Raw genomic sequence first — 11,968 nt, forward strand, 5'->3', positions numbered from 1 at the left:
GGGCGGGGAGGGGAGAGGACGGAAGTGGGAGAAGGCACTCGGCGACTTTTCTGGAAAAGTCCCTCTGTCTCTCCATGCCCCCCATCTGGCTCCCCGAGGAAACCAGCGGAGACAACAAACAGACAAAGAGGGCGTCCGGGTTCCGGTGCTGTGGTGGCCGCACGTGGGAGGCGAGTTGTGGCCAAGCCCCAGGTCTGGCAGGTGTGGTGGCAGCGGCTGGCTGGCGTCGGGGACCCGGGTACAGGGTTGGGGGCGGGACGTCAGCCACAGCAGGACTTCTTCTTGGCAGGGTGGCTCACCTGGACGGTGTCCTCCTTCACCGAGTCTTCCTGCTCTTTGAGGATCCTGGAGAGGTGGGGGCAGAGAGAGGGTCAGTCCTGGAGAAGCCGTGGGCTTCCCCAGAAGTGGCCACATGGAAGGTCGGCCCCCGGCCACACACAGAAACCGTCTGTATGCTGAGGAGAGAACCCCACTTTACAGAAGGAAGCAGCTCCGGGCACCTTCGTGGAACAAAGCTACGTGGCTCTTGACTTGTACTGCCAAGAGGGATGCTTTGCAACACCTCCTCCAGGATGCCCCAAGCCCGTGGGTGATAGAAATGCCTCTGGCAGCACTTTGCCCCTTCCTGGGTTGTAGTGTGTTACCCGCTGCCATAAGGCACAGCTTCTTCCAGGCAGAGACCGCCCCCTTCACCTCCGTCTCTACAGCCTATGCAGTGCCTGGTACATCGCAAGGCAATGTCCCTCCATCTCCTTCCACCTGCGGCCCCTTCCTCACCTTTTTCCTTCCTGTGTGCCACCCTCATCCTACTGGCTGGCACCCTAATCTACTGCTGAAGCTCCCCTCGCCCATTGATGCTATTTTTATGTATGGCCCCATTGGAATATCCCACAGGGAGCCATAGGGCATCTGATTCGTAGAGGTTGAGCGATGTCTTTATTGGTGATTCATTCTATAGAAGGCCTGTCTCATGGAATCATACTTCCAGATTAAATCTTGGCAGTAAAGCTTTTTTTTTTTTTAAGTTAGTGTCTTATCAAACTGTCTTCTACTTTCAAAGTGGATGGTTGGGTCAGAGAGTAGGTAGTTGGAGGGATGGAGGGATGGATGGATGGATGGATGGATGGATGGATGGATGGATGGGTGAGTAGAGGTATGGATGAGTAGATGGATGAGTAGATGGTAGACGGACATAAATGAGCAGGTGAATGAATAGGGGGTAAACGAGTTGATGGATGGGAGGTAGGGGAGTGGGTGGATAGACAGATGGGTGGCAGGTGGAGGAGTGGGTGGATGGACGGATGGCTGGTAAGGTGATGAGTGGGTGGATGGATGGATAGTAGGTAAATGATTAATGGATAGGTGGATGGGTAGGTTGATGAGTGAGGGATGGATGGCAGGTACTCAGATGACTCGATGGGTGAATGGTGGATAGGCAGGCTGCTGGATGGGCAGGTAGATGGCAGGTGGCATATGGACAGGTGAACGAATGGCTAAAAATGAGCAGATGGTGGATAGCAAGGTGGGTGGAAGGATGGGTGGGTGGTTGGGGGGATGAATGGAATAAAACACATGCCTAGTTGGAACGAACAAGTGACAATCGAGTCTTGTTGGGTTCATCTTCTTAACTTTGGAATAGGCAGAGGCTTAGAGGCCAGTCTGTCCAGGGACCAGTTCCTTAGTGATGCATCATCCCTCAGACCCCACCAGAGCTCCTCTCCTAGGAACCCAGAGACTAATGGTACCCAGCTAACCTCCGCAGAGCCAGCGGAGAAGGGCAGGGCTGAAGACCGGACCCTTCTTGGCAGCATTTGCATTTAAAAAGCTGGAGCACCTGGGGCTGGAGCAATGGCATAGCGAGTAGGGCATTTGCCTTGCACGCGGCTGACCTGGGTTCGATTCCCAGCATCCCATATGGTCCCCCGAGCACTCCCAGGGGTGGTTCCTGAGTGAGGAACCAGGAGTGGCCCCTGTGCATTGCCGGGTGTGACCCGAAAAAACAAAACAAAAAAAAGCTGAAGCCCAGCTGCCTGGGGACTCTGAAGGCTGTGGGAGGTGGGGAGGTGATGGGTAGAGGTTGTCACTGCACTCAGAGTCCTGGTGTCCCACAGAGACCCGGCCCCACCCTGCAGAGACCCTGAGGCAGAGGAGATAAGGGCTCAGGGGAGGGTCTTGGAAGTGGAGGGAGCGCCCTCACACCCCCACCCCCGCCCCGGCCCAGCTGGCCCTCAGTCACCTGGTCACCCACCGGCTGTTTCCTGTCCCTTACCTGGCTAGATGCAGCAGAGACTCTTTAGTGTTGTGGCCCGAATAGGCACTGCATTCATAGAAGATGAGGTTGTTCTCCTGAAAGCAGACAGCAGAGAGGGAATCCAGAGAGAGCACTGTGGGGGGGTAGCGGGGAGGAGAGGGAGAAGGGAGGCATCCTGTGGCCCGCTAAACCGTCCCCCAGCACACACATATGCTTGAGCTGGTCCTTCTCCTCAGTTTCTTGAGGCGCATCAGTTCTGCAACCAGTTCCCGGACACACAGCAACCACCTTTGGACAACGGAGCCCTTAGCTCTGTGAGGTGCCTGAGGCTTTGTCCAAGTGCTCCTGGGACCACAGGGGCTCATCCGGGTGACCCCAGACCCATGCTGGGGGGCAGCCCGGTTCTTTCCCAGGCAGGGACATGGGGCGCAGGAGGCTGTGTTGAAGCCACGTGGGGTGTGTGGATGAGCCCACAGAATAACACGGGTCACAGACAGCCCTGTGCCTACAGCCGAGGGGCGGAGGGCCACGAGGCCACCGTGCGAGGAGTCTCCAGACCCAAATGCTCAGGGCGCTGCTGTGTCCCTTGACTGGGCAGAAGGCAGTGCTGGGGGCATGCACAGAAACGTACTGTCCAAGGTTCACCCCAGTCTGGTTCAGACTCCCAAGGAACAGGGGTGCGGGTGTGGGGGTGCTGCTTCCTTAGGCCAGTGCAAATAGGTCAGGCCCGGGAATGGTGCCCTGCAGGGGGGCATGAGGTGAGGGAGGAGACTTCTGCAGTTGCAGATCTGGAAAGTTCTGCCAAGCTGCTATTCTGACCCCATTCTGCCACGCACAGCTTCCTCGCTGCCCTCCCTCCCCCAAGGCTCAGGCCTGACTCTGGTCTGTCTGTCTGCGGGGGGGTGGGGGGTGAGGGAATGAGGGCACCAAGCTGGGGAGGAAGCTCAGAGGTGGAGCATGTGTGATGCCCTGGGTTCGATCCGTGGCATCCCCCGAAACCAAACAACAAAGCAGGGAGAAGCTTTCATGGAGAAGAGTGACACCCGATTTGTTTTCCTCACTCAGGAATTGTGTGATCATTGGAACAAGTCACGAGAGAGAGAGAGAGAGAGAGAGAGAGAGAGAGACAGAGAGAGAGAGACAGAGACAGAGAGAGAGAGACACAGAGACACAGAGACACAGAGAGAGAGACAGAGAGAGAGATGCAATGGGCCCGACTTAGGATCTTGGGTCCAGCTAGGTTTTGGAATCTGGAGCCTCTAAGTTTGGGGTAAAGACCCTCTAAATGCACCAAGTAAAGGGTGCTAGGAGGGCCCGCTCAGGATGGGAGATGCAGGCTGAAAGTCGACTATAGACCAAATGGCCACTTAATAACTCTTGCAAAAACAATACCCAAAAGGAGAGAGAGAGCAAAAAGGACTGCCCTGTCACAGAAGTGGCGTAGGGTGGAGGGGACAGGGTAGGGGGGTGGGAGGGATGCCGGGACCATTGGTGGTGGAAAATGGACACTGGTGGAGGGATGGGTACTCGATCATTGTATGACTGAAACCCAAGCACAAAAGTTTGTAAGTCTGTAATTGTACCTCATGGTGATTCACTAATAAAAATTTAAAGAAAAGGTCTCTAAAATGCCCAGCATGGGTCGGGGGTAGATCCTACACTCAAGCACATTTTGCTGAAATATTCACAGCAAATATTCCAGCACTTCTACTAAAATACATTTTTGTCTTCCCCCTGAACCCTACCCTCTGTGCCCACTTTCCCAGTCTCTGACGCCAGGAGTTCCTGTCGCGAGAAAGCCCAATAGGCTGGGGAAGGCACCCCCCCCCCGATTTCCCCAGTCCTTCAGCTCCCCAAACACCCTTCATGGCCAGATAAGCTGTGGGTTTGGCCTTCAACAAGCTTAGCTGGTTCCTGTTTGGGCACAAAGGCACGTGCCTATCTTAATGGTGTGCCTTGACTTCATCTTGAGTTTCCAGACTCGAGGGTGCATTGTAACTGCAAGAACGGGCTCTGGAACAGAATTATCCAAAGGGGAGCATGTTTCTCTGCTCTGAGAGCAGGCGCCATCCCTGACGGTGACGCAGACGCCAGAAGGAACCTCTTACTCCCGAAGAATGTACATACAACTCCCGGCCCAAGAGCTAGGATGGTGGGTAAGGTACGTGCCCTGCATGCAGCCAACCCAGGTTCAATCCCTGAGCACTGCCAGGAGAAGTGAGCCCTAAGCAGAGAGCCGGGAGTGAGGTCTGAGCATGGCAGGGTGTGCCTGCCCCTAAAACATCAAGAAACATAAAAGAAGGCGTGATTCTGAGTCCCAGGGAGGAGGGTTTGGGGGAACGTCCCCAGTCAACCCTGGTCACCCCTGTCTTGCAATCCAGGTCTTTCTATGGTGACATCCCACTGTACAGGAGCCTTCCCATGAAGGGGTCAGGGCACCCCTCTTGCCCCTCTCTGGACGCTTCCTGGACACTTGCCCAGCTGCCCACGGCTTATGCCCTGGAGGAGAAACGTATGTGCTTGATGGTTACCTTGGCCAGCTGCTCACCCAGGCCGCGGGGGACTTCTCGCTCTTTCTCTATGTCAATTTTGTTGGCCAGCAGAAGAATGGGAAGGTGATCGCCCACGGCTTCCTGGAGAAGACAGTGCATGACACCTGAGAGAAGGTTCTAGAAGGAGACTCCGAAGGGTATGGGTTTAATGCAATGAGAGATGCAATCTGGCCCCAGCACCCTTGGCGGTCACTCAAGCGTGGCAACATGACCACTTTCCTCTAACTCCATAAAATGAGCCAGACTTTTTTATTTTTATTATTTAATTATTCAGGGACTAGTCCTGCCAAGCCCACAGCCCTGCCTACCGTGAGGGCCTCCTGTGCCCCGTCTGTGTGCCCGGGGCTCTGTCCCCCCAGCACCCTCAAACCCAGGTGCAGTACGTGGGACATGCAACGGACATGCCCATCCTTTCCTAGGACGTTGCTCAAAGGACAGATAGGGAGTTGGGGTGACAGCACAGAGGAAAGGGACTTGCCTAGCCTGTGACCAACTCAGGCTCGATCCCCAGCACCCCACATGGTCCCCAGGAGTGATTCCTGAGCACAGAGCCAGGAGTAAGCCCTGAGCATCGCTGGGTGTGACCCCAAAAGAAAATCAATGTTTTTATTTCTGAAAATATTATAGAATCTGGAACCCTCTGCAGCACATGACAGCCGGCCCCACCACGTGTCTGCTGGGAGAGGCCTGTCCTTCTGCCTGGGGACAGGCCCCCTGCTCTGTGCTGGGGACTGCAGCAGCCCTGTTCCCTCCTGCAGGGGTCTGCCACCCTCCCCGCTGAGGGGCTGCGCCCCCGGGTACCCCCTGCTGGTGAGATGGGCGCACTGCATGTGGGCACTTTTGGAGGGAGTCGAACGGCTGGGGAGCCCGGGTCTTGCTCACAGTATGCAATGTCTCATTGAGGGCCTTGCACGGTCATTCGGCAGTTGAGTCACGAAAAGTCATATAGTCACTGGCAAAAGGGCAGCAGATAGGCTGGTCCACAGAAACTCCTGCTGGGTCTGGGTCCAGCTTACCCAACTGAGGCAGCTAGACTGCCCACCTACCCCTGTGTTTCTAATTATTATTATTATTATTATTATTCACTGTCCTCCCATTGTTCATTGATTCGCTCGAGCGGGCCCAGTAACGTCTCCATTGGAGACTTTGTTGTTACTGTGTTTGGCATATCGAATACATCATGGGTAGCTTGCCAAGTTCTGCCGTGCGGGCGAGATACTCTCGGTTGCTTGCCAGTCTCTCCGAGAGGGGCGGAGGAATCGAACTTGGGTCGGCCATGTTGGCTGCGTGCAAGGCCAATGCCCTACCGCTGTGCTATCGCTTCAGCGATATTTTTATTATTATTATTATTCGATATGCCAGACACAGTAACAACAAAGTCTCCAATGGAGACGTTACTGGGCCCGCTCGAGCAAATCGACGATCAACGGGAGGGCCTTTACCTTTATTATTATTATTGGCTTTGGGGCCACATCTGGCAGTGCGTAGGGCTTACTCCTGGCTCTGTGCTCAGGAATCACTCTTAACAGGGCTTGGGGGACCATATGGGTTGCTGGGAATCGAACCCGGATTGGCTGTGTACAAGGCAAGCATTCTATCTGCTGTGCTATCTCTCCAGCCCCAGTTTTCCTCTAACTCCATAAAATGAGCCAGACTTTTTTATTTTTTAAGAAAGGCCAGGCACGGTTGGTGGGAACCCAGCGGTGAGCACTAGAACAGGATACTGTAAGCCCAGGCCCGGCCAGCATAAATCGTGTTTCTTATCTAAGGCAGATACCAAGGTTCTGTACTTTTCTCACTCTTGGGTCCCCTTGGAAGTCTTCTTCACTTGTATGTAGGGAAGTAAGAGTGCATAATAGAGGCTGGAGCGATAACACAGAGGATAGGGTGTTTGCCTTGCATGCGGCTGACCTGGGTTCGATTCCCAGCATCCCATATGGTCCCCCAGGCTAGGAATTGAAAGAGCTATGCTTGGAGTATCACGTTTCACTCAAATGAGAGAAAGAATCCGGAGTTCCGACATCTGTCGATGATCAAGAATCAGGGACGCTGTCTCATTTGCCAAGGCATCAATAATCAGATGGGCTGGTCACATAATGAGGTTTACAGACGACCGCTGGACTAGAGCCGTTACCGACTGGATTCCACGGGACGTCAAAAGACCGCATGGCCGCCCACCTACCAGATGGTCAGACTTCTTCGTTAAGATCATGAACGATCCGTTTGAGGCTCTTCATGTTCCCAGAGCGAACAGACGCCATTGGGCTACACTAGCACGCGACAGGGACATATGGAGACGTTACTGGTGCCCGCTCGAGCAAATTGCCGATTAACGGGAAGTCAAGTGATCAAGTGATCAAGTGATCCCTCCAGTCTCAGAGTGAAGCAGTTTTTCTCTTCTGGGTCTGCTGGTGTAAAATAAATCTTGCTGCCACTTCCAGCTCTCATGAGTGCCACCTGACCTTCTCCGGTGGAGCTGGGACACTTCCTGGCAGAAGCTTTGCACTTTGCTAGGTAGAGAGGGTTGGGTGCATGAGGGCAGGGTGCAAAGCTGATGCTGGATTTACCACGGTTTGGGTGCCCAGAGTTGGGCTGACTTGATACAACTTTAAATCCCCAGTTTAGAAGCAACGACGTTGGAAATGGAGCCAAAATGTGGGGTCCTTAGTCTAGACATTCTTTGTGTATTTTCTTTTTCTTTTTGGGTCACACTAGGTGATGCTCAGGGTTAACTCCTGGCTCTGCACTCAGGAATTACACCTGGTGGTGCTCGGGGGATCCTATGGGATGCTGGGGATTGAACCTGGGTTAGCTACGTGCAAAGCAAATGCCCTCCAGCCCAAACTTTTTTTTCTTTTTGGTGTGTGTGGGGAGGTCACACACAGTGTGCTCTGGGATTACTTCTGACTGCTCAGAGATCATTCCTAGCATGGCTCAGTGGGCCCTGTGGGGTGTTGGGGATCAAACCTGGGCTGGCTGTATGCAAGGAAAAGTGCTTTCACCCCTGTACTAGCTCTCCAGCTTACACACCTGTTCTCTTTGTTTGCCTGTCTTGGGGCTACACCCGGTGATGTTCAGGGCTTACTCCTGGGTAAGCATTCAGGGATCACTCCTGCTGGTGTCCAGGGACCGAACCTGGGTCTACTGCATGTAAAACAAGAACCCTCCCTGTTGTCCTATTGCTCTGACCCCTAGACATTCGTTCTTAACAGCAGCTCAGGAGAAAAAAAGAATAATTTTCATTTACCAAAGAAGCAACTTAAAGCCCAGAGGATATAGAAGATCCTTCAACAACAATAACTGTCACTGTCACTGTCCTCCCGTTGTTCATCGATTTGCTCGAGCGGGCCCAGTAACGTCTCCAACGTCAGACTTTTTGTTACTGTGTTTGGCATATCGAATACATCACGGGGAGCTTGCCAGGCTCTGCCATGTGGGCGAGATACTCTCGGTAGCTTGCCGGGCTCTCCAAGAGGGGCGGAGGAATCGAACTCAGCTCGGCCATGTTCACTGCATACAAGGCAACCGCCCTACCTGCTGTGCTATCACTCCAGCCCAACAGCGAGTAGGGCGTTTGCCTTGCACGTGGCCAACCTGGGTTCGATTCCCAGCATCCCCTGAGCACGGCCAGGAGTAATTCCTGAGTGCAAAGACCCTGTTATTGCCAGCGTCACCCAAAAAGCGGGGGGAAAAAACAATAACAACAACAAAAAAAAAAACAAAAAAAGAGGGCAACGAGGAAAGGTCCCTCAAGTCCCCAAACCTTTCCTCACAGTTCTAAGTTTCAACAGTGATACAGGGCAGCCCAGGAGCTAGAATTCTCTCCATGCAGGACTTCAGGCTATCAAAGCGATAGCCCATTGGCGAGGGGGGATGCTTGCCTTGCACGTGGCTCACCTGGGTTCCATCTGGTCCCCGGCATCCCATCTGGTGCCCCGGAACACCACCAGCATGAGGCCAGCGGTGTCTGTGGCATACCCAGCCCTGCTCGGAACAGCACGGAGGGGCGCGGTGCCCCCTGCCATGAACATGCAACCCCCCAATTCCTCATCCGCAATCGGAACACCCCAGGAGGCCGACGCCCAATTTGGGGAATCCCCCTCCACCAGGCGGTCAGCCCAGAGGAGGCCCCACTCACACCCCCACCCCCAATCCCCACGCTGCCAAAGCAGAAGGGAAGAGGCAGCCGCGATGGCCAGAAGGCTGGTGTCTGGAGCCCGCATGGGAGATATTTGGAGACTCATGTGTGAGGATGACTAAGGCCCGTGGGATTTCTCGTCAAGGAGACGCTTGGAAAATGTGAGCATCAGACTCGAGATCTCCAGGCAGAATTCTAACCCAGGTTCTTGGAATGATTGGAAATGGGGGTGCCAGGTGCCCAAGGACGGGAGCGGGGGCCAGCCACAGGCTCGGTAGCCAGGCTCTGCCCACTGAGGACAGCGGTGAGGCCTGTGGGGCCAAGAAGGGGCTGTCGTAGGGCAGGGGGCAAGGACATGGTGTAGAGGCCGGGCTGCCTTGCACTGTGTGTGAGGTCCTGGGTTCAGTCCCCGGCACAGAGGAAGAGAGAAAGGAAGAAAGGGAGGACAAGGAAGGAAGGGAGGGGAGAAAAGGGGAGGGAGAGAAAGAGGGAGGGAGGGAGGGAGGGAGGGAGGGAGGGAGGGAGGGAGGAAGGAACAAAGGGAAGGAAGCAGGGAAGGGAGGAAGGAAGGAAGGAAGGAAGGAAGGAAGGAAGGAAGGAAGGAAGGAGGGAAGGAGGGAAGGAGGGAAGGAGGCAGGAAGGAAGGAAGGAAGGAAGGAAGGAAGGAAGGAAGGAAGGAAGGAAGGAGGGAAGCAGGGAAGGAGGAAGGAAGAAAGGAAGGAAGGAAGGAAGGAAGGAAGGAAGGAAGGAGGGAGGGAGGGAGGGAGGGAGGGAGGAAGGGAGGAAGGAAGGAAGGAAGGAAGGAAGGAAGGAAGGAAGAAGGAGGGAAAGAGGGAAGGAGGAAGGAAGGAAGGAAGAAAGGAAGGAAGGAGGGAAGGAGGGAAGGAGGGAAGGAGGAAGGAAGGAAGGAAGGAGGGAAAGAGGGAAGGAGGGAAGGAAGAAGGGAGGGAGGAAGAAGGGGAGGAAGGAGGGAAGGAAGGAGGGAAGGAGGGAGGGAGGAAAAAGCAGAGAAGGAAGGGAGGGAGAAAGAAGAAGGGAAGGGAAGGAAGGAAAGAAGAGAAGAAAGAAAAGGATGGAAGGAAAGAAGGAAGGAAAGAAGGAGGAAGAGAGGGAGGGCGGGAGGGGAAGGAGCAAAGGGAAAAGAAGGAAGGCAAGGGAGAAAGAAAGGCAAGGAGGAAGGGAGGGAGGGGGAGGGGTTCAAATCCCCAGACCCGGGTTCGAATCTCCAGTACTGCAAGCTAGCCAGAGGTCACTCCAGGGGTCCCTCCTGAGCACAGAGCCTGTGCCAGGTGTGGTCCAAACCTCCCTCCACAGGATGACCCAGTGTCTGGTGGGGGCATTTTACCAGAATTGGTGAAAGCCCATCAGCATGCCAGACCCCAGAGAAGGTAGCAAGTTGGGCCCTGGTCCAGCTCGGGGTCCCGGGGTCTGTTCTGGCTCTCCATGCCTCGTCTGGGCCAAGTCTCTGTTCTCTGAGCCACGCGTCAAGCCCTGAAGTCCCTTTCTGTCTGGCGGACGCTCTGACCCAAAGGTCTCTCTTCATCTTCCATCATCTGGAGCACCTCTGTGCTAGGGCTCGTTGAAAGCCAGACACTGAAATTTAAAAGATTACCCATCCCTGCCTTTAAATAACAAGCCCTGTCAGGGAACTGGCATTCAGCACAGATGGACAGAGGCTGGCTTTGCTCAGTTATAATTGTGTGTGTGTGTGTGTGTGTGTGTGTGCACATGTGTGTGTGTGTGTGTGTTAATATTTATTTGCTGGGAGGCTAGCAAAAAGCACTGAAATAGTGCGGCTGTTTCTCTGGCGTGAGAAGCAAAAAAACAAAAATATATATATATTTTTTCTCAGCACATTAAGCATGCAGTTATGCTAAGAAAAAAAAAGACTGCAAAATTATATCTTGGGGGTTTCCATATTTATCCACCCCCTGGACTATGAGTCAAAACAAGATTTATTTGCGTAGCTCGTTTGAAACTGCCAGCACTTCCAGCTCAACTTGGAACGTGGGGAAACAAATCAAACTGCTATTTTTCGCTCTGTGCTGTACCTTGTCACCCGTGACAAAGCGTTCAGGAGGAGCAGCCGGGCGGTGAGCGAGGCAGGGCCAAGAGTGAGGGTCTGGCCCCCGGGAGCGTCTCTTTGGAGAGATCAGGGAGAAGGAGCACAGAGAAATGAGTGACTTGCTTCACAGACGCCAGTGCAGGGGCCGTGGCACCGCCCCAGGGCCACCTGGAGACTGGCGGGTCCCTGTGCAGGCCACTCCCTCCCCGGGGCCCCAGAATGTCCCTTCTTGGAAGTAAGTGCTTTGAGCCAACCAAGAGACACTGGTCTGTCTCTCAGTGGCGATTTCTCAGCCCTTGGGGCTTGGGCTAGATTCTTTATCTCTGCCTGCGGACACAGTGCCCGCCCCCCACCCAGCCTTCTGCTCTCTGCCTGGTCCTCTGCCCTCAGAGCAGAACTGGTTTCTCCAGATCCAACAGGAGACCCTCAATCTCCCCCTGCAGAGGGGCTGCAGGGCAGGGTGGGGTGGGAAGAGGGGAAGGAGCAGCCCTGCAAACCAGGTTTGGGGGGAGGGGAAAGAGATTGGCAGGAGAAGGCTGGCCTCTCCCTCCCAGGTGAGCCCAGGTCGGGCCTCCATGTGCAGAAAGTCTGCAGGCAAGGACGGTCTGCGGGCGAGGAAGGTCTGCGGGCGTTCCAGGACGAGGAAGGGAGAAGGGGCAGGAGGTCTCCAGCCTCTGAAAGCAAGAATGGGTTTGGGCTTCTTTTGTGCCAAAGCATTGTAGTTTCCTGTGGCCCATGAGAGTCTTCCAGGGACACACACACACACACACACACACACACACACACACACACACACTCACACACACACGCACACGCTCACACATACATACACACATATACACTCACGTACACACATATACGCTCACACTCACACCCACATATACACACACTCACACACACTCATACACACATACACACATACTCACATATGCACACACTCACACTCATACACACATATAGGC

The 11,968-nt window shown here is 54.4% G+C and overlaps 1 protein-coding gene across 1 annotated transcript in view; it reads right to left on the reverse strand.

The window, feature by feature from the left end:
• Positions 1-260: 260 nt before the first annotated feature.
• Positions 261-11,968, reverse strand: part of CRACR2A (calcium release activated channel regulator 2A) — a 101,096-nt gene continuing 89,388 nt past the window's right edge. The window contains exons 16-18 of the mRNA XM_056117789.1: positions 4,783-4,884; positions 2,270-2,346; positions 261-345 (exon numbers count right to left, since the gene is read on the reverse strand). Coding sequence (XP_055973764.1) covers positions 261-345; positions 2,270-2,346; positions 4,783-4,884 — 264 coding nt within the window. The remainder of the gene's footprint in view (positions 346-2,269; positions 2,347-4,782; positions 4,885-11,968) is intronic.

This window comes from Sorex fumeus, unplaced genomic scaffold, assembly GCF_029834395.1.
Source record: "Sorex fumeus unplaced genomic scaffold, SorFum_2.1 ptg000036l, whole genome shotgun sequence".
Taxonomy (NCBI): Eukaryota; Metazoa; Chordata; class Mammalia; order Eulipotyphla; family Soricidae; genus Sorex; species Sorex fumeus.